Below are 25,925 nucleotides of genomic sequence, written 5' to 3' on the forward strand. Positions count from 1 at the left end.
TAATAAAGATATTTGAAAAAAAAAATAAATTAAAGTGACAGTGCACTTGGTATGTGTCCGTACTGGTTTTGTGGATGATGTCACCCACATATAATGCCTACTTGTCCTCAGAGAAACTAACTGGTAAGAGTGGATAGCGTAGCTGATTTTAAGAAAGGTTTGGACAAGTTCCTGGAGGAAAAGTCCATAGTCTGTTATTGAGAAAGACATGGGGAAAGCCACTGCATGCTTTGTATCGGTAGTATGGAATATTGCTACTCCTTGGATTTTGGCCAGGTATTAGTGACCTGGATTGGCCACTGTGAGAACGGGCTACTGGGCTAGATGGACCATTGGTCTGACCCAGTAAGGCTATTCTTATGTTCTTATGTAGTTGTTATAATGCTTTGTAATTCCTGGATGAATTAATTCAGTTCTTATTCTGTGGAATCTATCCTAGAACTGACAAACTATAGGCAGAATACAAATACCGGCATAACATAACTACATTTCACTGAAAAAAATGCATAAGCAAAATCTCCCCCTACAGAAAAACATTTGCACATTTGTGTGATGTCTATTTTAGGGGGAAAGTGTAGCACAGTGGTTAAAGCTACAGCCTCAGCACCCTGAGGTTGTGGGTTCAAACCCACGCTGCTCCTTGTGACTCTGGGCAAGTCACTTAATCCCCCCGTTGCTCCAGGTACATTAGATTGTGAGCCCACAGGGACAGACAGGGAAAAATGCTTGAGTACCTAAATAAATTCATGTAAACCGTTCTGAGCTCCCTTGGAAGAATGGTATAAAAAATTGAATAAATAAATTTAAAAAAAAAATTAAGGAATTTACCCACTCCCCCGTTTTATGAAGCCGCGTTTAGGCTTCTTTTAAAAATAAAAATAAAAAATCACTGGCTGTGGTGGTAAAAGCTCCAATACTCATAGAATTCCTATGAGCATTGGAGCTAATACAGCCGTGGCCAGTGATAAAAAAGCCTAATGAGGCTTCATAAAAGGGGACCTTAATTTGAATTAGGCAAAAGTCCCCCAGTTTTTTGCTTGCATGTTTTTTTTCTATGAAATGTTTTCCTTTCAAGTTTCCTCTTCAAGTTGCAAGGAATTAAATCTTTGGTACAAGATGTACTAGTTATAAACCAACTTACAAATCGTTTATGTATCTTTTTTTTCAAGGCTCAAATTTGGCTTTTCCTTTCCTATGATGAAAGTAACTTAATTGCAAGCTATTCACAGCAGCCCATATCTGCTACAAACATGAAGTTATGATGCAACTTTTAACAGAGGTTACATCAAACTGCATATTTACAAAATGAAATACATATCAATATATCAGAGAGAGTGCTGCACTTGTTTCTGCTTAATTGGTTGTGAAACAGAAGAAAGATCAATTAAAACTCAGGGCTAGATTCTCAAAAATTTGTGTTAAAAACTGACGGACCACTATCGCAGCCGTTATAGTAGCGATTTAAGAAAGCGAGTCATTCTCCAAAAAACGCTCATGTAAATGACGTTGGCTGAGAGTAGTGAAGGTTTGCTAAATTTGAATGTGCCCATTGCTGGTGATAGCAATGGATTGCTCCCTAGAGAATACTTAGTGTATATCATTTTTATAAAGAGAGATTAGATTCTTACCTTGCTAATATCTTTTCTAATAGATAGGTATGTCATTCTGGACAAGCAGGTTATATCCCAGTGCTCACGAGCCTTGCAGAAGGAATCTACTGGATTTTTTCTGAATAACCTCCTACTTCACAGAGAGCTCTGCTGCCCCCTACAGTTAGTTCCAAAGCAGGCAAGTACCTTTTCTAGGACAGATGTGAAACAAGGGTATGGGAAATTTCCCAAAGAATAAATCTGTTCTCTGAAATTTTAACAAATATGTTAAACATTGTCCAGGCTGGACTGCAGGAAACAGAGTCGAGGCAGGAATGTATTTGGTCAGTAACTGAACAAATTTCTGCTCTAACATGGTCTGGAGAGAAGCCTGCAATTGTGGATCCGAGTCTGAAACTGGACCACTTGCTGAGGCTATAGGCTCCGAGGTGGCAGTAGAAGCATGCTTTGGCTTGGACTGTTGCTTGGAGAGCTTGAGGAATACCGCAGGAACCTTCTGCTTAGGTATCTAACCTGAGGGAAGCTCAGGGGAAAATAAAACAGATGTACTCGAGGCCAAAGACGATCCAAATGAGGAAGGTCTGATGAGATTCGAGGTTGGAGTCGTGGAAGCAGGAGGACCCCCGGTTGAAGTCAGGACCCGAGGTCGAAGGTGTACCTGAAGAGTCCATCCAGAACAGCTTTTCCACTTGAACCCGACAACGTTTAAGGGTTTCGAGGTTGAAGAGTAGCACAGCGCGGGCACGACTTCAGACTATGGTTAGGTCTGAGACACTTAAGACACCAGTGGTGTGGGTCCGTGAGGGAAATCGCACGCTGGCACTGGCTACACTTCTTGAAGCCCATTACTGGCCGGGACATAGAAGGGAAGATAGCCCTTGTGAAGTCGAAGCCTGCAGGCTGCGGGCAAGCGACCTGCCCCGCCAATCAGTTGACAAAGAAAAAATAAGTGTCTCTTTTTTTAAAACAGAAAATAAAGAAATTAACACAGCGATTCACGAAATAACTAACACAAACCGCGGTGAAGAGAAGGCACAAAGCAACGAAGTTTCACGAAGAAAGTCAAAGTCAGACTTCTCGGCTCCGCGGAAAACAGAACTGAGGAGACTCGCCCTGTGCTGGACGGGAAGGCACTCGCACATGTTTCTCCAAGCAAGTCTGCTTGCGAGGCTGTTCGCATCTGGGTTCCATGGATGACGTCACCTACATGTGAGAATAGGCTTCCTGCTTGTCCTGGGATAATACTCTTATGGCTTTTCTTTCTAGGACACTGTCCAGAGGCTGCAGGGCTAGATGAATGGCTCTGAGCGCCAGACAATTTTTGGACCACTTCTTTTGATGGGGAGTCCACTGGCCCTGAACCAAGTGATCCCCACAATGAGCTCCCCTGCCAAAGAGGCTGGCATCGGCCATGAGAGTCATCCATTCTGAGATTCAAAGAGGCATCCCTTCAAAAAGGGCGCATCCTGAAGCCACCAGTGGAGGCTAAGCCCTGCAGACCTGGTCCAAGGAAGTTTCAGCTGAAAAAGATGTGTCTGCAGAGACCACCAGAACACAAGAGAGTCCTGTAGAGACTGCATATGGGCTCTATCCCAGGGGACAACCTCTAGCGTGGCTGCCATGCAGCCCAGTACCTGAAGGTAATGCCAAGTAGTCGGTGATTGCATTTCCAATAGAGACTAGATCTGGCTCTGGGAGTTTCCATTTACTTGGCTCAGGAAGAAACACTCAGATACAAGCCATGTTAAAAAGAATGGCCAGGTACTCTAGCCTCTGGGTGGGTTCCAGATGTCTCTTTCTGAAGCTGACGATCCAGCCCAGTGGCGTACCTAGCATATGTGATACCCGGGGCCCATCATTTTTTTGACACCCCCACCATCTATATCAAAAATATGATTTTTAGTAACAATCCACATATCGCACAACAAGAGTGTACCTAGGAAAAGGCAGCATCTTAAACACTACAGTGAGCACTAGAACACCAACACATACATGGTAAAACTAAACAAGCCAGATCCCGCACAGTCAATTGATCCTGCAGTCAATGCCAACTGAAAACTATGTCCTTTTCATACACACAGAACAGAGATACACCCTTGCCCAATATGGAATAATCACAAGCTAAAAATAGAAATATGTAGACAAAAGTTAAACTGAACCGCCAAGAAACCAGACACTGCATACAATGCAACACCACAACACCACAAAAACAGTGACACATGTCCCCTAATACTGTGCAAAATATAAAGACAGTAGATGTAAATTTGAAAAAACTGATACATAACAATCACCACTTTACAAATTAACAAATAAAACAAATAATGAGAAATAAGAAAATACTATTTTATTGAACTAATCCATTTTTCAATTAGCTTTCAGAGGCCAAATCTTTCTTCAGAACAGTACAGTATATTGCTGTTATGCTATTCTGTCCTGAGGAAAGGGGTGGAGTCAAAAAAATTGCCTTATTTCCATTTCCTATTCATAAACTTTTATCAGTACAGTTACAATACTACTTGATTCTAAGTAAAGCAACAACAAAAAAATCTTTCTACCTTTTGTCATTTCTGCTTTAATCATCTTCTCTTTGCTCTCTTCTTTCTATACAGCGCTTATCCTCTCTCCCTTCCATGCAACATCTGCCCTCTCTTTGCCCCTTCCACCCAGCTTCTGACCTCTCTCTCTACCCCTTCCATCTACTGCCCACACTCTCTCTGCCCCTTCCATCTACTGTCCACCCTTTCTCTCTTCCATATGGCATCTTCCCTCTTTCTATGTCCCTTCAATAAACTGTATATCCGGGGTCCCTTCTCTCCTTTGCACATGATTTCATTTCAGCTTCACCCCCTCTCCATTTTTCTGTCTCTACCCCCTTCCCTATGCTTTGCATCTCTCTCTTTCTCTTCTCCTTTCCTTCCTTCCTTCCTACTCCACACCATGGTGTGGTATCTCTATCTCCTTCCCTTCCCTCCCCCCATGCCATGGCATCTCTTCCTCCCCCTCCATGGTCTGGTATCTTCTTTCCTTTCCATCCCTCCTATGGACTTGGCATCTCTGGTTTCTCTCCCTTGTCTTCCTTCTCCTTTCTTCCCTCTCTCTCCCCAATTGGGTGCAGCAGTATTTCTCTCACCCCCTTCCCCGTGCAGCAGTAGCATTTCTCCCCCTTCCCTGTGCAGCAGCAGCATTTCTCCCTCCCCCTTCCCTGTGCAGCATTTTTTCTCCCCCTTCCCAGCATGTCTGGCCAGTTCCCCTGCTCAAAGCAGCTCACACGATCCGCGGCTGTGTTGGAAGCCTTTTCTCTGACATCGTGACGTCAGAGGGAATGCTTCCGACGCAGCGGCAGCTTGCGTGAGGAGCTGACACCCGCAGCTTTGAGCAGGGGAGCCAGCCAGAAGTGAAACAACTACCGGAGGGAGCACAAGCTGGGATGGACACCACTGTTTACAGAAGGGATGCCCACACTTTTTGGGCTTGCGAGCTACTTTTAAAATGACCAAGTCAAAATGATTTACCAACAGTAAAATTTAAAAAAAACACAAAGCACACTGTACGCAGAGAAAATGTTAATTATCATTTATATTTGGGGGGTGTTTCAAAGAGGTCAAGGCAGATGACTCTATGCAATGTCACCTCAGTAACAACTATACAAAAATAGACAATACCCCCGCCCTTTTTACTAAACCGCGATAGTGGTTTTTAGTGCAGGGAACTGTGCTGAATGCCCCGCGCTGCTCTCGACACTCAAAGGCTCCCTGCGCTAAAAACCGCTATTGCGGTTTAGTAAAAGGGGGCCATAGTGCAAAATATAGACAGCAGATATAAATTCTCAAAACGGACACATTTTGATCACTAAATTGAAAATAAAATCATTTTTCCTACCTTTTTGTCTGGTGATTTCATGAGTCTCTGGTCCTTCTTCTTTCTCCTCCTGGCCCCCCCTCTTTCTTTCTCTCTCCCCCTGGCGCCTCTCTTTATTTCTGCCTTTCTTACTCTCTCCCCCTGGCCCCCCTCTTTCTTTCTGCCTTTCTTTCTCTCTCCCCCTGACCCCCTCTTTATTTCTGCCTTTCTTCCCCTCTCCCTCTAGCCCCCACAAAGCCATCATGCCAATTTCTCCACTTCCACAATTCTTTCCCTACCCTCACCCCCAAGCCAGCAGCCGATTTCTCCCTGCTTCTTCCCCGAGCCAGGCCCGGCACATACAAGTGTCGGGCCCACAAAAGTCTTCACTTCCGGGGTCAGTTCTAACGGGGAGGAAGTTGCTGGCCAGCCAGACAGCGATTGGCTGGCCCAGAACTTACCCTCCGACGTTAGAATTGACGCCGGAGGTGAAGTCTTGTGGGCCCTGCACTTTTTCCCCGCCCACCAGCCCGCCTCACCTTTTGTCTCCACCTACCACGCAGTTGCCAGCCGGCCGGGTTAAAGAGTGACTCTGCGGGGGAGCCGGTGCCGGGATGCGGTGGTGAGACAGCAGTGGCAGAATAGGGAGGGTGGCCGGCTGTGCACCCCCTTGGGGCGTGCACCCGGGGCGGACCGCCCCCCCCCTTTGGTACGCCACTGATCCAGCCCAAACGCGGGAACTAATCCACTACTTGATGCACCGCCACCTTGCACTTCTGTCTAGACGGGGCCCTGATTAGCCAGTCATCCAGATAGGTATGAACCTGAATACCCATGCGCCGGAGGTGGGCTGCCACCACGACTTTGGTGAAAGTGTGGGGGGATTTTGCCACTTCGAACAGGAAAGCCACAAACTGGAAATAATGCTGAAGTACATGGAACTATTTTCTGTGGTCCAGAAAGATGGGAATATGCAGATACGCTTCTGTGAGGTCCAGGGAGGCTAGAAACTCTCCTGGAGCCATGGCTGTGATGACTGCACTGTCTCTATGTAGAAACATGGACTCTCAGAAACACATTCACTGCATTGAGATCCAAAATGGGTTTCCAAGCCTCTGTGCCTTTCTTTGGTATGAGGAAGAATCTGGAGTATCTGCCTGAGCCTGAGATGGAGTCGGGAACAGATTCTATGGACAGAATGTCTAAAAAAGTCTCTGGAGAGTGGCTCGAACCCTGATCTTCTTTTCTGGCCGTCTGGCAGAAGAGTCGAGGAACAGAACCATGGGAGGGTGATAAAACTATCTTGTGATCCTCTCTGATGCTATCCAGCACACATTGGTCTAAGGAGATTTTCTCTCACTCCCCCCAAAATGCCGGCAACTGTCCCCAATATGTGGGAGTGGGGTCAGCAGCCTGGCATCATTGTATCTTTTTAGAGGATGGGTTGAGGCAGAACCCAACAGGCTGCTGGCGCCTGGAGGAGCTGAAATGCTGCGGTAACCTTAGATGGGCCTCTGAACTGAGGAACCCTGGTAGTTTTGTCAAGAGTGGCAGGAGGGACAAAAAGTACCTCTGCTCCCACTAGGAGGCCGGTGAGGCCTGTTCTCTGGAAAAGATTTAGGGCGCTGATCTGCCACACTGGTCATAAGATCATCAAAGCCCTTACTAAAAAGCATCTGATCCTTAAAGGGCAATCTGTTCAAAGTAGCCTTGGATGCCAAGTTGCCCGCCCACTGCCGAATCCAAAGCATTCTGTGAGCCGAGACTGCATAAGCACACACCTTGCTCATGACTTTGATGATAAGGTCATAGAAAGCATCAATCACTTAATCTATACCTTCCTGTATGAGATGAGGACAGGTGTCCTCCTCCACCAAAAGGGTCCGGCGCAGCCTGGTATGGCAGGCTCTAGCAGCAAAAGAAGAGGCGGCAGCAGCCCTGATCCTCAGAGCCAGAGCTTCAAACTGTTTCTTAAGCACTAAGTGAAAGGGATTAGGTTCCAATTACTGCCTCACACACTCTGTCATTGGTAAGTCAGATGCATCTGGGGACAATATCTTAGAGATAACAGACGCCTATTATCTCCCAAACATGTCCAGTTTATTGTCAGTTTTACAACCCTTTTTATATCATTTTACATGGTTCAGTGTTGTCAGCATATGACGTAAATACAAACCATATATGAACACAGATCACATGAAACTTTAAAGAAATAACAAGCATCTTACTATCTAAAGGCCAAAGTTTAAAGGGGGCTCTGCTTAGCAGAGACTTTTCTTATCTAAGGCTTCTTACAAATACAGCTACGAAAGACAATTGAATTCACTTCACAACAAGATAAGAAAACACATCTCTCAAACATAAAATGGCCTTGAAGTATATCAGCAAGAGAAGGAAAAACAAACAGGGTCTGGTTTTTACAGCTTCAAACACAGTTGAAAGAAAAACTACAAGACACATGAAAAGTATCCCTTCACTAAGACCACCTGTGGTTCTGCGCATTCTTCAGCATGATGACCTGAGCAACAGCCGAATCCACCTTCGGCTATGCCAGAGGTAGACAATGAAAGTCCTCGAGTGCCACAGGCAGGTCAGGTTTTCAGGATCTCAAAAATGAATATGTATGAGATGAATCTGTTTGCACTGCCTCCTTGAGATGCAAATCTATCTCATGCATATTTATTGTAGATAGCCTGAAAACCTGACCTGCCTGTGGCTCTGGAGGATGGGAATTGCCTACCCCTGGGCTAAGCAATGAGTTGCTTGAACTCAGGCATCATGGGATAAAGTTTAGTCATGGCATTAGCAACCCGCAAGGATCCCTCTGGGGCCTCCCACTGTTCCGTGTCCAGAGCAGCAATATTTGGATAAGCCAGAAAGAAAGAGGTCTGGTTGTTAATGCCACTCATGACCATGCATTTGGCAGTAGAGGGCTGTGGTTTCAGTTTCAACTCCACACCGCACTGGAAATAAAGTGGTAGACAGAGACCGAACTGGAAAGGCAAACATGAGGATAGTCTCCCTGGTCGGGAGCTAGAGAAACCTCGCAGCTGCCAGGCCCAAATAGGGAATAGAATTATCCAGGACAGAATTAGAATCCTGGGACAAAAGTGGCATGCAATCCGACATGCCATCTGATCCGTCGTGATCCAAATGGTCACTGGAGCCAGAGACCAGCTTGCTTATATGAAAAGCATATATCGTAGAAGACGCTCCCTGGGCAAAAGGCTGCACACCTGTAGGCTGCACCCCCTGACCTGGATCTGTCAGAAAGGCTCTTCACATAAGATTAACAAATTCTGGGGAGAAGTCTGGTGCATGGGAAGTAAAAGAAGCCTGCAAGTCCTCAGGCTGGGCATTCACAGACACCTCGCCCCTCCGCTTCAGATCAATGTGAAAAAAAGTTCCCGGGCGATATTTTTTACCAATCTCCCAGTCCCATAGTGGTTTACCAGTCCTGGAGGACAAGGATGAGGCTAAGAACAAGGCTCCTGCCCCTCCCTCGTGTGTGTTACAGCATGCGGTACATAAACTCTTATGCCAGTAACTCAGTGCATGTTCAATAAGAATTTGCATCCTCACCCCCTGAGGAGTCCATCCAAGTTGACTGGGAGCAAAATTGGATTTTTAGGCAGATAGAGGTTTTGGAAAAAAAGACTGTTTGAAATCCAAGATGGCCATCACCAAGAAAATCGCACCAAAAACATCCTGTAGAGACTTTTTCAAAAGTGTAAAAACACAGAAACATGGGTTTTGGAGATGGGGGACCTGAACTCTAACCCCAGAAACCCTCAAAATTGGGATATCCTCACCTACCCCAATTCTTCCATAGGAACAAATGTGGGTTTACTCAGTTTTCTGTTGGTGCCTGCAGCTCTTTCAATGCAGCTGTAAGGAGGAAAAGGACTTTTCTGCCTCAAATTCTTCCTGCGACTCCTCCAGACCACAGAATCTTCGGGCTGCAAGCTGGATGGACTGACCTCCCCCCCAGGGACCTGATGATGTGACAGGGATGGGTAACATGCAACTGGCACCCTGATACCCTGAGGGCTCTTACTCAGGGTGCCCACAGCCTGCGCTTAAGCCACTGAGAAACTCAGGTGAGCTGGCTCCCAAAGGAATAGTCTCTGAGGTCAGAAGAACACACAGCAGGATGGTTCTCCAGGTCCACCCAAAGGATTGCTCTGCAGAGCTGCAGACCAGCTGAAACGGGCCAGAGTCCTTTCCCAGACAGAGAAAAAAACTGAACTATGGACTGGGCTCTGCCTCTATAGGGGAGGTGCTCAAAGTTGTATTTCCTCTCTGCAAGACAGTTCACGGGAAGAGAAAATCACCACATGTACATAATCTAGAGTAGAAGTAATTGAAAGGGGTTTTAGAAGAGGGGGGATCTAGGATCTGGTTGCAGAAACCTTCAAAATCAACTTTTGAAGACCTCCCCTCTCTCCCCCCCCAAAAAAAAAAATTTTCCCCATAGGTTATAATAACCTTACTCACTGCGCCATATGTTGCCTGCCTTTTTCAGCACAGGAATTCACCTGGAACAAATGGAAAAGAGATCTGCTTCACAGATTTTCTGGATGAACTTAGTCTTTGGGCTGCCAGTCGGACTAAGGTCGGACCGAGCTTCAATCCCCGGAGAACCTCATCATGAGACCCAGTATTAAATTTCAGCCAAGCCGAGAAGGAGTCCAAACAGCTTGCGCTCAAACTCCTGACTAAATCAGGGATGCAAGCAGCTACACAGGGGATAGCCACCGAACTATAAAAAATACCAGCTAGGTGTCTCCGAAGGGCTGATCCTGCTAGCAGCAGACTTCCACTGCACGAATCTGCATATTCTCTCAGGCAGAGGTCCTATAAAGTAGAAACCTGTGGGCACAGAGCCTCCAAACCAATTCAGAGAAAAAATACCTAAAAAAATAAATTAAAAAAAAAAAAATCACAGAGCAGATCAGAAACTCATCTAAGCATCTTGCTTGCAGGAAACAAACGGAGAGGGTAGGAGCAGCTCCCCGAGAAGGAGAAGAGTTGAAAACACGATTGACAGTTTTCCACAAGCAACTTGCTGGTTCAGATACAAGATCCTATGGTTCAGGACCACTAGACATATTGCACTTGAATTTTTGTTATAATTTTTCAGAAATCACTCACTGTCCCCCAGCTCAGGGATGCCCAGGTCAACACAATTACTGCTCAAAAGACATCACGATTTCCACATCTGCTTCTCTGGCTTAGACAAAACCTTGTTCAGGAGCATGAAATCCTTGGTTGAGGGTATAAGTTCTAGATGCCATAGTGACCTAGAACCTGAGATTTATTTAGCTCTACTCTAAACATAAGTATTACATGGCAAAATATGATTTCTTTTTTGTTAGACAATGAAATCCAGGGGCCCATTTTACTACACAGTAATTGCAAGACACAAGAGAAAATTCATCACTGCTCCCGTCCCAGAAGATAACCGCTGGAAACCATCCCATGTCATTATTTAGCGTCTATCTCAATCTCAGTCCTTCTACACCAGCATTCTTCAATGCAAGGCTTGAGGATCTGTGGTTGTGCCCATTCATACTCCGATTCTTCCTTTTCTCCTTAAAGAATGACATGGAGATGGTTTCTCGTGGTTATCCAAGGGGACAGGAACAGTGATGAATTTTGTCACCATGTCATTCTCTTTCTGCATTAACTGTTTAAATGCAGATTGGTAGGCAGCATTATCTGCTGTGGTAACAGCTAACATGTTAAGCTACCATCCCTTAAGTACAGTCTACACTCCTAAATCTTCCAGTTCTTACCCCATAGCACAGCATACAGTTTATAAGCATATTAGTACATGATGTTATGCTACTGTAGTAAGTTACCGTGCTTGTGTGGTAAAAGCGCATACTAATTAGCCTGTAAACTGCTTCACACACTTTAGCAAAAGGGTGACCACCACATTTCAATGGAATACACATACAACAAAGAGTCCATAAATATATTCCTCACAAATGTAGGCATAAAAATGTATTGGGTGAGTAATTTTCAAAGCCATTTCCACAAGTAAGCAGTGCTTTACTTGCTAAAATCAGCATTTATAAAATTTCCAGCCCTATATGCAAACAAAGTTACATGTTTGCAGCCTCTATGCAGGTAACAGTATTCACTGAAAAGGCATGCCCAAGGGCATGTTTAAAGTAAGCTTTGCATTTATGCACATACTTTTAAAGCAGTGGTCTCAAACTCAAACCCTTTGCAGGGCCACATTTTGGATTTGTAGGTACTTGGAGGGCCACAGAAAAAAATAGTTAATGTCTTATTAAAGAAATGACAATTTTGCATGAGGAAAAACTCTTTATAGTCTATAAATCTTTTCTTTTGGCTAAGTCTTAATAAAAATATTGTCATTTATAGCTAAAGAGACATACGACCAAGAAACTGTTTTAGTTTACTTTTGTGGTTATGATAAACAGTACCTCAAAATAGTACCTGGTGGGCCACATGTGGCCCCCCAGGCCGCCAGTTTGAGACCACTGTTTTAAAGATACAAAAATAGGCATGTTTTTAATCTAAAAAATTTTGCGCACCAATCAGCAAGTGCAAATTTGTGAGCAAAATTTTCCTGGGGCATTTCTCAAAGCTACACCCTTATGCCAAGAATAGGCCTCAGTTCATTCTAATAGACTACACTATTCCAAGGTTTCTTCACTTAGGCTACCAAAAAGGTTCTCCTATATTTTAAAGTTAATTTCTTTGTGCTTACTATCAAACTATGCTCTATGGGGCTCATAATCGAAACAGAAAAAAGTCTAAAAATCGGCCTAAATCGGCACTTGGACGATCTAAAAGACAAGTCGTCCAAGTGCAGATAATCGAACCGAGTTTTAGACGTATTTAAAAACGACCTAGGCCGTCACAGTGCTGCTGAACAACCAGAGCTAAAAGGGGCGTGTCAGGAGGAGTGTTGAGGGCGGGATTTGGGTGGGATATGGGCCGTCCTAGACTTAGTCGTACTGCATGTAGAACCGAAAGTTTTACAACACTGCCTAGACAGAACCTGGACGTTGTGACTTAGGCCATCTAAAACCAGGTCTAAGTCACAAAAAGGTAGCCAAAGTGACCAGATAAGCACTGCAGACACAAAGTAAAGACCCCCACACACAACCTCAGTGATCACTGACCCCCCACCCCCATAAAAATCATAATAACAACTTTACATATCTGCCTCCAGAACATCAGCACCTGGCAACCTGGCATAGGAAAGCCTAGTAGAGCTGCACAGAGGTGGCTTAAGTGGTCTTGGGGGTGGGTTAGTGAACCATGGAGAGGTGGACCCAGGCCCATAAGCCACTCTAATCACTGCATTCATGGTGAAAAATGTGCACCACCCAAAAAAACCTCTAACCCTTTTGTACTGCCATAAGTGGCTCCTGCAGCCATATTGGGGTGGTAGATAGGTGGGTCTAGTAGATTCTAGGGGTGTTTTGGGGGGCTCATCATGACCTATAAGGGAGATGTAATGAGATGTTTAGGTGGGACTCTTTTTGTGACGTTTACAGCAGTGCCCTGTAAGGTACCCCACTACTCTGGTGCCATGTCTGGATGTCCAGTCCATCACTTTTTTGGCCCCTCCCGTGCCCAAAATGTCTTTTTTTAGGTGTTTGTGACGTGGATGAATTTATGGATGAAAATGGAGTATAAAGATGGATGACTTAACGGTCTGGACGATCAAACGGTTGGACGTACAATTAGATTTTTGGGGAAAAAAAAAAATACGTTGGACGTATTTTTCAAAAATGGACCTTTTCCCATGTCCGATTTTGGGCAACTTGCGACTTAAGCCCAAAACGGACTGTTTCTTTTGATTATGCCCCTCTATGTCTTTAACAAATTAAATTAAATATGTTATATACATTTACCAAAATATTTGAATCGGAGCTGTATAATACAATGCCTCATGAAAGACATGATGTCATCACCGCAACCGTTGCTTCCAACATAGTACTGAAGTATTAAGGCGCTTGGATGCTTCTGCTGAAAGGCTTTCACCCATGTGGCAATCAGGGAAGACTTGCCACAACCACGATCTCCACAAAGCAATAGGACAGGCTTGTTTGTAGCTATTCCCTTTGAACTAAAAATAAACTAATTGTAATAAAGTGCTCTAATAATTATCATTATCAATTCTGGAGAACATAGTATTCTCTCAAATGATACATTTCATTTGATCAACCTAAGCAAAATCCAATGGCTCACAAACTTCAGCATACTATCTCAAATGGTGGACAGTCTATGTCACTTAGGGTATCATTGATGCTAATTCATTCACTCCCTTCCTTTTTGAATCAATTACCGTTGCTATGCCTACTCTGTCCCTTGTATTCTTCAGGATTAATTCTTCTCGAAAACTATTGCAAATTCATTATCAATTCTTCCTTTGTCCAGTTGCTGGATGTGGTGGTCCTAATTGCTTTTTCTAGTGCAAATCCCTTTGCTGATGACCTGAAATGCCCTCTAGCACACAGTTCTTCAACCGCCGGTCCGCAGAAAATTCCTGCCGGTCCGCACAGGACCGGCGAGATCAACTTCTTCAATTTCCTGCCGGTCCGCACAGGACCGGTAAGATCGAGGAGTGCAGGGCCGGAGAGATAATGGGGAGCCTCAGACTGTGCTTTCTTCCCTCCCAGTGGCTCTCCTTACAAGCGCAGCGATTCAGGAAGGAAGCCTTGGAGCTTTTGCTGAGTCGGGCCGCCTCTGATGATGCAACTTCCGCTTTCCTCAGAGGCGGTGCGACCCAACAAAGGACCCGAGGCTGCCTTACTGAATCGCAGCGCTGGCAAGTAAGGAGAGTTGCTGGGAGGGGAGAAAGCTGCTGGGCATGGTGAAAAAAAAAGGGACAGCTGCTACTGGACCTGGAGAGGGAGAAGGAGAGATGCTGCTGGGAGGGGAGGAGGGAAAGGAGTCTGGGAAGCTGCTGGGCAAGGGGAAAAAGGGACAGCTGCTACTGGACCTGGATAGGGAGAAGGAGAGATGCTGCTGGGAGGGGGGAGGGAAAGGAGTCTGGGAAGCTGCTGGGTAAGGGGGAAAAAGGGACAGCTGCTACTGGACCTGGTGAGGGAGAAGGAGAGATGCTGCTGGGAGGGGAGGAGGGAAAGGTAAAGGAAGAGAGTTACTGCTGGACAGGGGGGGGGGAAGGGAGAAGAAAAAAGGAAGGAAACAGCTTGCAGGGAGATTAGAGGAAGGGAAGGGGAGAGATAGGAATGAGATGGGAAGGGGGGTCAGCAGAGAAATTGAGAGGGACAAAGAAGCTAGATCTGGTGTAGGAGAGATAAAAATGAAGAGAGCAGTGAAGCTGGAGTGAATTGTGTAAAAAGGAGAGAGGGGCATAGGCTGGATGGAGAGGGGCATAGAAAGAAGACAAATACCATATGGAAGGGGGAGAGGTCAGACAGTAGATGGAAGGGGCAGATGCTGGATTGAAGAGACAGAGAGGGCAGACGCTGGAAGGAAGAGAGTGAAAAGAAGATGAAAGCAGAAACCAGAGACAACAAAAGGTAGAAACAAATAATTTTATTTCTATTTTGTGATTAGAATATATCAGATTTGAAATATATATCCTGCTAGAGACATAACTGGGGACTGCAGTATTCTGTTGGCATGATATTTCTATGAACTTGGCTTGTTTAGTTTTCTTGATAGTAGAGGGGATATATGTGAAGGGGAGGGGAGACAGGGGTTTTGTTGGTCCATGCTCTGTATATTTGTATTTATAAAATCACAATTGTTCAGAATATTGTTTCTTTTATACTTTAATAAAATACGTTCAATATAAAATCATAATTGCGGCTTGTGCAGATGGGATCAGATGGTTTGCGGAGACCGAGCGTAAACGGGGTTTTAAATTTTAGTCCTATTAGTTTGCCGGTCCACAAAATAATTATTTTATTTCTGCCGGTCCACGGGTGTAAAAAGGTTGAAGAACACTGCTCTAGCAAATATATGGCCCCTTTTATCAAACTGCGCTTAAGGTTTTTAGCATGAGCAGGTGCGGTAAATGCTCCAATGCTCATAGAATTCCTATGAGCATCGAAGTACTTACCTTGCTGGCCCATGCTAAAAACCTCTAGTACAGCTTAATAAAAGGGGAGGATAATAAATTAACTACTTGAAGACACCTGTATTTTTAAATTTCTGTTATATTAATCCCCCTTGCACATAAAGATAAACACCAGAGAAATAGAGAGAAATAGATTTCTTCTTGAATAATGCAAAATATAGGCAGCAGATGTAAACTTACATACTGTATTTCAATCACTGAATTGAAAATAAAATCATTTTTCTTACCTTTGTTGTCTGGTGATTTTATTTTTCTGATCAACTTTTCCCAGTGTCTGGCTGAACTTCTCTCTGTCTGTGCTCTTAACTCTGTTTCCAGGACCATCTTATCTATTTGCTGTTTTTCTCTCCTTCACTTTCTGCCCTATATACATCTTTAATAAACAAACAAAAAATCCCTCACCCATTAGAACTCTTATATCATCAAACTTGAAAAATCTTACAGAGCATGCAACAGTATTTAGGGCCTCTTTTACGAAGCCGTTTAGCGTGGGCTGCTGCGGTAACGGCCCCAAAGCTCAAAGAGATTTAAAGGGCTTCGGGGCTGTTGCCGCTAGTGCAGCTTTGTAAAAAAGGCTACTAAATCAAATCCAACAATGAAAATCTAAATGTAGATAAAATTGCATTAGCATGGCTAGCAGGTGTACCTGTGGTAAAAATGTGCAGTCATTACATAGTACCAGCCTGCTAGCCATGCTAAGGAAAAATTATGTTCTTACCTATTAATTTTCTTTCCTTTAGATACAGCAGATGAATCCAGAAACCAATGGGATAGCCCACATCTACCAGCAGGCGGAGATAGAGAAACTGATTAACAGGTGGTCCTATTGGCTGGCACTCCTCTTGTATCTCCAGTATAGCTCCTTGCCCAAGCATCCGTAACCATCAAGAGGCATAGTATGTAAAAAACTTCTTTCCCATAACAAATCTCAAAAGACAATAATACAGAATACAACCATCATCAATAACAAACTGCGAAAGTTGCACAAGAAAAACCAGACAGACAATATCCAGAAAGGGTGGGGATCTGGATTCATCTGCTGCATCTAAAGGAAAGAAAATTAACAGGTAAGAACATAATTTTTCCTTCCTTAGCAACAGCAGCAGAGGAATCCAGAGACCAATGGGATGTAGCATAGCAATCCTCAATCTGGGTGGGAAGCAAACACCGTCTTTGCAACAACCGAAGCACTAAACGGATCCACCGCATGCGCCCCCACATCCAACCGGTAATGCTGACATAAAGCACTCTCGGAAGACCAAGTAGCTGCGAGACAAAACTCCACCAAGGACTGGACCGAGTCCAAGAAATAGCCATCGCTCTGGCAGAAAAGTCATGAAATTCTCTCGCCAACCGCTTCCCTGCCATCAAGCAAGCGTAAATAACGTCCTCCCGGACCCATCGAGCTTTGGACGCCACCATACATTTGAGGCGCCTCTCTAAGAAAACAAAAAAGTGATCTAAACAACCACCAGTCATTAGAAACCTAGCTCGCTGTGAACGCGACGCACTTTAAAAAAATGCAGTGAATAAAAGCACGCCTCCCCATTTCATCTCCCAGGAAGAAGGAAGGAAAAGTGAGAGCGGCATAAAAGAAAGGATGACACCTCGTTAGAAAGAAATGGAGGTACCGACTGAACCGACCCCCCCCCCCCCCCGAGTTTGTAAATCAGAAATAGGAAGCCCTGCCGAACAAGGCCTGCAACTCAGAAAACCGCCGAGCTGAAGCCAGGGCTACAAGAAACCCCGTGTTCAATGGCACAGCCCTTCAGCGTCTCAAAAGACAAGGAAGAAATGAAGCCTTTGGTAAACTGTGAAGAAGTACCGCAAGACTATACGCCGGACAGGATTTTCCAAGAGATGTATGAATATACTGTACTCCGTTTAGGAACTGAACTACATGAAGCTGAGAAGTAAGTGAAGAGCAAAATACCTAGCCCTGGTAACAAGCTAAGAATGGCCCTTGAAGCTGAAGGGAATTGAACGCCAAGCCCTTGGCAATACACTTGTTCCAAAAAAGAACCCTGGAAGGCTGCAACTGTTGAGAAGTACCCAAGAAAGGAAAAACCTCCAAAAGGAAGCAGAAGCCACAGTTGAAGACGTCTGTATCACCTGGATAAGAGAAGAAACAACCTGCATCGCATAACCCTTACACGTCAGCCAAGACTTTTCAAAAGCTAGGCCGTACTATCAAAGTAGTATGAATATCCAGGTCGATCAGACCCTAGGGGAGCAAATCTGGAGAAACCAGGAAACTCAATAGTCCAGCTGTCGAAAAAGTCATCAGATCCGCATAGCAAGGATGGTGCAGTCAAACCAGAGATTCTTCAAATACTGTGCCCTGAAAGCGAGCGGAAGATGGCCAATCCAAGTCAGCATCAGCCAGGGGAAAAAACTGAAAAAAGAGAAACTAGAACGAGAAAGAAGCCACGCTGCAACCCCCTCTGACTCACATTCCCTGTGTCCGCCGAAGAAGCTAGGAAGCTGAAAATTTCGAGATGAGGCCATGATGTCTAGTTCCAGGAGATCTCACTTCCATACAAAGAGCTGGAATGCCTGAGCCAAAATTCACAATATCCAGGATGTAGAAGATTTTACTGTTACTAACCTTTACACTTTCTAGAGCTCACACAGCGCTGCACACCGTCACATACAATAAATGGGCCATGCTCAGTTTTCGCAGCGAGAAAGTCTATCCAAACTCTTTTCCTGACCCGTAACATGAGCTGCCAACAAAAGAGGAAGAAGAGGGTCCACCCATTGAAGCAGAACTAGGACGTTACCCGCCAATTGAGTACATCGCCTACTGCCCAGGCTGTAGAGAAATACCACCATCATAATACTGACTGAAAAGACCGGAAGAATGGTCTGAAGCTCCAGAAACGGTAGCCTGACCATGCTCCAGAGTAGAAGAATGAACAAGTACTGAGTCGCCTCCAAAGACCAGACTCGTGGATCTGAGGATGGAAGGCACTGAGCCCCCCAACCCACCAGCCCGGGATATTTGGTGACCAGGAGCCAGTCCAGCAAAGACCGAGGCATACCTTTGAAAAGAGAAATCACGCTGAGCCACCAAAGCATACAGAGCAATGCTTGAGGAGCCCACCAAATAATGAGAGCCCTGAGATACCGGGAACCTCCGGAACAAAAGCGACTGCTGCAGCGTTACAATGGGAAAGCAAGCTGAAGTTCTCAGTGGAGTCAGCAACATGAATCCCAGAACCTGTACAAAATCCCATACTCTTGGACAAGGTGACCGAAGAAGAATGCAAACCTGAGACTGTGACCCATTGCCTAGTCCCAGGGAAGAAACACATTTCTCTCCTATATGAAGAAAAACAGCTTCCTGATATACCTATAAATAGTACAGGAGAAAAGAGACCCGTGCAAAAATTGGAAGAGTCACGTCCAAAGAACGGAGGAAAAGAAACCACCCCTTTCATGCCAGACAAATGGCCCGAAGGGACGCCATCCAAATCAAGCAGCCAGTCAAGAAGAAAGTAGGTGAATCGCCTGGTAGTGCCAAACGGTACCACTGCCCTCGTTTTCTAGAGCCTAGGGTAGTCGAAATGGCATGAGGCAAAATCAAAAGCGCTGTTCCAAGAGAGGCAAGCATACCAAGTGCCGATTCGGAGTCCATAGGAAAATGTAAATAGTCTCCCAGTTTTTCTGCAGAAATGTGTAACCTTGAGAAACCAATTCAGCAGAATGGGATCCAGCCCCAGTCTGCCCAATGCCCCCGTCTTGGGCACCATGCAGTAAGTGGAACAATGTCCCTTAGTTCCTGAAGAACTACAAGAACTGCCCTGAGGACCAGTAACACTTAAAAGTGAAGCACAAAACATAGAAACTTCAAGAACAAACTGGAAACCTGAGGAGGATGCAAAGTTGCAAGCATCCTGGAAAAAAAAAATAGTTCACAGTCCCCTGACCTAACAATATAGCGTCTTCCTCCTCAAGAGAAAGCCTGAAGAGTCAGTGGAAGAAGTAAGATCCCCTCAGAACGAAGTGCCGAAGGTCAAGGAACAGCTGGAGGAGGAGCACTATAGGATCTATAAGAAGAAAGAAACTCTCCTAAGAAAAATAAAGGCTCGCCAGGGAAAGAGGAGCATACTGGAATCATGAAAACAGTACTAACTCCATGCAATGTGAGCGAAACACGTATTGTTTCATTAACTGAGGCAGACAAGGAGTTGGGCTTATAGAAGTAAGTGACTTACCCAGGGCCAGAAGTAGAATGCTGTCTGCCAATTCTGTCTAGCACCTGTCATGAAAAAAATGGCGGTGGTAAAATCTCGTGTGACAGGCTGTGCACCAGAGAGGCTCCGCTGCCTCAGAAATAAAGACAGCCCTGCCCATACGAAATAGAGAAACGTCACCGTGCTCCCAAACTGTGCCCCAATAGATTATCACAACACCAGAACCGGAAATTATTTCTATAATGCTACTACACACACAAAGCACTGCACAGAGAGCCGAAAAGAAAACATTCAAGTATGTATATGCTCTCTTTAGGGAGATCGTGAGAGAAAGAAAGAGAAACCTGCACCAAGAACCAGGTAATCTCTAGCTGTTAACAGCAACCTGCAGCAATGCACCTTCTGGCCACCCTGTGCAGAGAAAAGCTGAACTGGGCAGTGAAGCATAAACTGAAGTCTCCCTCCAATACGCTCTCAGGCCTAATAAGCATGACCCCCAAGTTACGAGAAGCACATCAAACAAACACTCACCAAGCTCCCAAGTGCTGCATGAAAGCAAAATAGGGCTGCACAAACTCCAACGCGTGGAACTCAAACAAAAGGGAGGCCTTGTGAAATAATTGCCTACACGCTGCAGCGCTGCTGGGTACTCTGCTGGCATTGAGAAATTTGTGCTACAATGAGCCTCCTGCCGCTCCAGGTCAGAGACCATCCGACCGAGGAGCACTGAGTGAAAACACCACCCATCCTCAGGCCGTTTAAGATGGGCTCCATGCCAGCAGAACGCATTTGAAATGAGAAGCAGCACTGGGGAGAAAGCAAACCCGACAGCCGCAGCTTCGACACTATTGTAATGCGGCCAACACGAACAAACAAACCAGCCTGGAGGAGAACTGTTCAAATGCTGTGGCACCGCCGACAGCCTAGGAAAATAAGTGTACGGCTCCCGCGCGCGGGAAATAACCGTTCCTTCCATGCTCTGGTAAATACAAACCCAGAGCTTCCTCAGCAAACATGCACTACCCTGCCAACCTAGGCCGCCGCAAAGTGAAGTAAAAAACAGCTCGGTGAAAAAGTGCTTGAACACTGCAGCACTGCTGACAGAGTAAGAAAGAAGCGCGGGAAATAACCACTCCTTCATGCTCCTGTAAACACATACCCGGAGCTCCCCACAGCCAACAGACACTCCTGGGCCAAAAGGAGTTAGGTGTTGAACACCACCCAAAACCCTGCCTCACAACGTATGTGGCTAGAAATAAAATTGGTCACAGCAAAGTCACTCACCCGTGACGCCGGAACCCATAGAGGAAAGGCTCCCTCACAAACATGCACCCGCGACTATCGAACCTGCAGCGAACAAGAAGCCTAACCAAAACATACTCACAATAAACTCTGAGTCAGGGCTTGCAGAGGACAGCGAGTGCCGGTTATTGCTGGTTGCTCAGCACTAGCAGGGCAGACATTGTATATATATTCCCTGTGGTCTTTTTTTTTTTTAATTAAGGGAAAGAAGAAAAATATACATACATATAGAGACCCAGTCAGACCCTCTATCACTGGAGGGAGGGTGAGGCAGGGACGTGGGGGTGCCCAGGTGTAACCCCTAAAGCCGGCACCGTTCAGCTGGACACTCCTGTCTCACTGAAGAGAAAACCTCAACAGGAGAAATAGAATGGTAGGCTCACTGAAGAGAACCTCCACAGGAGAAATAAGGTTCCAGACACAGCCAGAATCCAGGAGCTAGTTGAATAGTGACCATCACCTGCTGGGAGATAGAGCATACTGGAGATACAGAAGGAATGCCAGCCAATAGGACCACCTGTTAATCAGTTTCTCAATCTCCGCCTGCTGGTAGATGTGGGCTATCCCTTTGGTCTCTGGATTCATCTGCTGCTGTTGCTAAGGAATGCAATTTTATCTACGTTTAGATTTTCATTGTTGGGTTTAATTTAGTAGTCTAGTTAGTACACAATTTTCACAGCAAGTCTGATTCTTCACAGGCACCGCATTTAAAGAAAAAAACAAATAAAGAAAACTTCACTTTCGGTTTCCTGACATAGCTCTAGTGAAACACATTATGATCACATTAAAATCTAAGACGTACTGTTGCATGATCTGTAACATTTTTCAAGTCTGATGATACAAGAATTCTAACGGGTGAGGGATTTTTTGTTTGTTTGCTATTGGTTTCCTTTCTCATCCCAAGCAATTTGTTCGGCCTTAAATCCCCTGTGTTTTTCGGAAAAATACCTACATCCATTTTTGGCATTAACTTTTAACATTCAACTTTCCATGTTTCTGCTTCCTCTTTAATCTGTCTACTTTTCCATGTCTTTTCTCCTCTTCATCCGTGTGCACAAACTCCTTCCTCTCTCAGTCCACACTCTTCCCTGCCCCTCATCTTCATCCATGTGCACCATCTCCTCCCTCTCTCCACCCTGCCCCTCCTCTCCATCCATGTGCATCATCTCCTCCATCTCTCTGCCCTGCCCCTCCTCTCCATCCATGTGCACCATCTCCTCCCTCTCTCTGACCTGACCCTTCTCTCCATCCATGTGCACCATCATCCCTCTGTCTGCCATCTCTCATATGTCTTCCCTCCGTGGCCCATGATAGATAGAGTCCTGGAAAAAATAATGTCAAACCTAGTAGTTTGGTCTATATAAATTTTATAAAAGGCTAAGGGCTCCTTTTACTAAACCACATTAAAGGTTTCTACCACAGGCTGGTGAGGTAAATGCTCCGACGCTCATAGGAATTCTATGAGTGTCAGAGCATTTACCTCACTGGCCTAAGGTAGAAACCTCAGTCTAAAGTGTTTATCAAGCTTTTTATTTAAAAAACTAACATTCTTTTGAACACATAGATCTAAAGATTTGTTTTCCAACCTATATATCCTATACAAAAAGTCAACCTCTATACCAGTGGTCTCAAACTCAAACCCTTTGCAGGGCCACATTTTGGATTTGTAGGTACTTGGAGGGCCTCAGAAAAAATAGTTAATGTCTTATTAAAGAAATGACAATTTTGCATTGGTAAAATTCTTTATAGTTTATAAATCTTTCCTTTTGCATAAGTCTTAATAATATTGTAATTTATAGCTAAAGAGACATATGATCAAGAAACTGTTTTATTTTACTTTTGTAATTATGATAAACATACCAAGGGCCTCATAGTACTTGGCAGGCCGCATGTGGCCCCTAGGCCATGAGTTTGAGATCACTGCTCTATACTATCAAACAGAACTTTTTAATTTTACCTATCTTGTGATGGACTGTACCGTCAGCCACATTTACATGTTTAAGAATTCATAGGAGATTCCTATCTATAAACACATTATGTTAGTATTTACCCAGATACAGAAGTATAGAAGACATTCGAAGTCTGACTTTCTGACAGATAATCATCTTCATTTTTAATATTACCCTTGACAAATATATCCAAGAGTTCAAATATTTTCTTTGATTCTTTTGAAGGTACAAATACTTTACAAAGATTCTCAGCAAAAGCTTCATGATAAGCATGTTGAAGGTTGTGCTCATTGCCTGAAAAGCAAACAAGAACTCTTGAGTTTACTCAGTCTACCACATCCAGCAAAAAAATAATGGGAGGTAGCATTCATTAAATAGGAGAGATCTAGCTAGATACTTGGGTTGGCCACTGTTCGAAACAAGGTACTGGGTTTGATGGATCTTCGGTCTGTTCCAGTATGGCAATTCTTATGTTCTTAATATATAATGAGATTTAGCGTATTTCTTGAGTAACCTTTTGGTGTCCTCAATTAACACCTATCCGAACATTTTGGTGTCCTCAATTGACACATTATCCCAAACTCTATCAGCTGAGATAGCATAAAATACATTACAAGAAACAAAACTAATTTTAAATTTTAGAGTGATAACCAACCAATATTGTCAGACATTGAACAGGCAGGATACAATTTTTCAATAACAGCAGACCAGTCTTCTAAAACTAAATCTCTAAGTTCTTGCAGATCTTTGTAAAATCTCACAGATAACCCACTGTTAATGATCCTGGCTTTAAGTTTCCTTATTTTCATTTCCTCATAGTCACTCCTACTTGTAAAATTAGAGAGGATCCTCTCTCTTTCTTTCTCTCCAACATTTTGAAGTTTACAGTCAATGTAGCTGTAATCTCGGAAATAAAAGTAATGAAACTCTGTATATTTCCCTAAAGCAGCTTGGATTATCTCTAGTTCCGTTATGCTGCAGTTTTGGTTCTCTTCATAAAGGACCCATGGGTAACCATTATTTGCTGCAACATAGAGATTCTGTTCTATTTTAGATAAACCTTGGGTGCTAGATGAATCAGCGCATAAATGCTTCGAGTTCTCAGGACGAAACTCTCCATATGTATGACCCAGCATGCATATGAAGAAAGGTGAGGAATTGCTTATGTAATCAAGGCAAAGCTTTAGCTGCTGAGAACTAAGGTTGGCCTGCATCAAATGAAGGCTGGAATCAGTGTAATCTGGTTGTTCCTCAGTAGTCCTTCTCAGGTCAACAGCTTTAAAATATGTCCCTCTTGCCCTGCAGAGCTGGTTAAGCTTGGGGAAAATGTTATGGGTCAAATAATCTTTTTCTTCTTGGAAATCTTTCGTTGTAGAACAGATATAAGGTTGGATGGGTGGCCAGTGAGTGAAATAGAACTCTTGCTCTTCTTCTACTTTGTGATTTGCATTCTGTAGATCAGACATTCTGACAGCTTTGATATTCTGCACCGATGGATTTAAAGCGATACTATGTGCTGCTTAGATTTCAAGGCCACACATTTATCAAAGTATATAGCTGGTCTTCTACATTATGAAAGTAGTGAAAATCATATGTTTCCAACTTAATTTCTTTTCCATCTTAACTGTACCTAAATGGAAGTGGAGAAATATATTATAAACTGAAGATGCAAGCATTCAGTTTTCACAAAGACCACTTAGACTATTGCTGGGTGGGGAGAATATGTTGCACATTTGTTAGTCATCTTTATTTAACATTTGTTTTTAAAGTTTGAAAACCAATGCTATGTCTCAGAAGTCCTAATAATAAAATCACTGAAAAATTATGAAATCTGATTAGTAAATTTATGTAAACTATCAATTACTAACTATAGCATTTAACAAATAAATGTTAAGTATGTTACGTATTAACAGATTATATGGAGAGAATCATGCTTTCTGACTGATAAGTAGAATTGCTTGAAACAGCTGACTTTGCTGACCCTGCTTCAGCAAATAAGCTTGATGCAGTAAAAGGAAAAATTTGGGGGGGAATGCATCTCTCCAGTCTTTCCCAGCTGCGGTAAAATTACACCTGCCAAATGTGCGGGAAGCACAGTATTAGACTTCCCCAGCTGACCAGACAAGATGGCTGCCATTCCCAAGGTTCCACCAGCCCCAATGGCAACTGAGATTCCTGAGCTGCAGGAATCACCTGCAGACACACTGCCAATTCAGTCAAGTGAATCGCTGGTACATTTGCTCCCTCCCAAGGCACTCCCTGCTTGCCATCGCAACACTTACCCGATGATGTCCAGTGGGATCCACAGCAGATGCACTGCCATAATCTGCCTGCTGCACTTCACTAATGAATGCCCACAACCCCCGACTCCACGAGCTGGGCTGAGTCAAATGAAAGAAGGAGGACTTAACCCTGCTGCCTTCTCTCCACCAGCCACTCCAGGGAAGGAGCCTCTGAGGAATTAGGACAGACAGGGAGCTGCTCATTTTTTTCTTTAAATCAGTTAAGCACAGCCGCAAACAATTAAATATATTTGCTTTCTGCCCTTTGTTTGTTCATTTGTGGGGTTGGGTTTTTTTTGGTTGTTTGTTTGTTTTTTTTTGAGGGGTTATTGTTGAGGCTCCAAGCAAATGCTAGCTGAGGGAAGGAGAAGAAAATACTCTGGAGGCAGGAGTCAGGGATCTGGCCCTACTGGATATGACCCCAAGATCAGAAAGAACCCCCCACACCTCAACTGGAAACCAATCAATCAACTGCAGTGTTCTCCCCAGAAATTTTTTCCAGCCAGGTGGCATGAAAAAGTAGCCAGGCGGGACGGGGAAATTTGGTGGTGGGAAAATTAAGGGCTCCTTTTACTAAGCTGCAATAGCATTTTTAGCGCGTGCAGAATTGCTGCGCTACACGGCTAGAACTAACGCCAGCTCAATGC

General features: G+C 44.3%; 1 protein-coding gene across 2 annotated transcripts in view; it reads right to left on the bottom strand.

Annotated features, from left to right (window-relative positions):
* The window catches only part of LOC117363650 (putative tetratricopeptide repeat protein 41), a 201,004-nt gene that overhangs the window by 151,098 nt on the left and 23,981 nt on the right, over nt 1-25,925 (bottom strand). For both annotated transcript variants that reach the window (XM_033951744.1, XM_033951743.1), the window contains exons 2-4: nt 23,652-24,626; nt 23,098-23,290; nt 13,349-13,563 (exon numbers count right to left, since the gene is read on the bottom strand). In XM_033951744.1, coding sequence (XP_033807635.1) covers nt 13,349-13,563; nt 23,098-23,290; nt 23,652-24,462 — 1,219 coding nt within the window. In that variant the 5' untranslated portion in view covers nt 24,463-24,626. The remainder of the gene's footprint in view (nt 1-13,348; nt 13,564-23,097; nt 23,291-23,651; nt 24,627-25,925) is intronic.

Source organism: Geotrypetes seraphini, chromosome 7 (genome assembly GCF_902459505.1).
Source record: "Geotrypetes seraphini chromosome 7, aGeoSer1.1, whole genome shotgun sequence".
Taxonomy (NCBI): domain Eukaryota; kingdom Metazoa; phylum Chordata; class Amphibia; order Gymnophiona; family Dermophiidae; genus Geotrypetes; species Geotrypetes seraphini.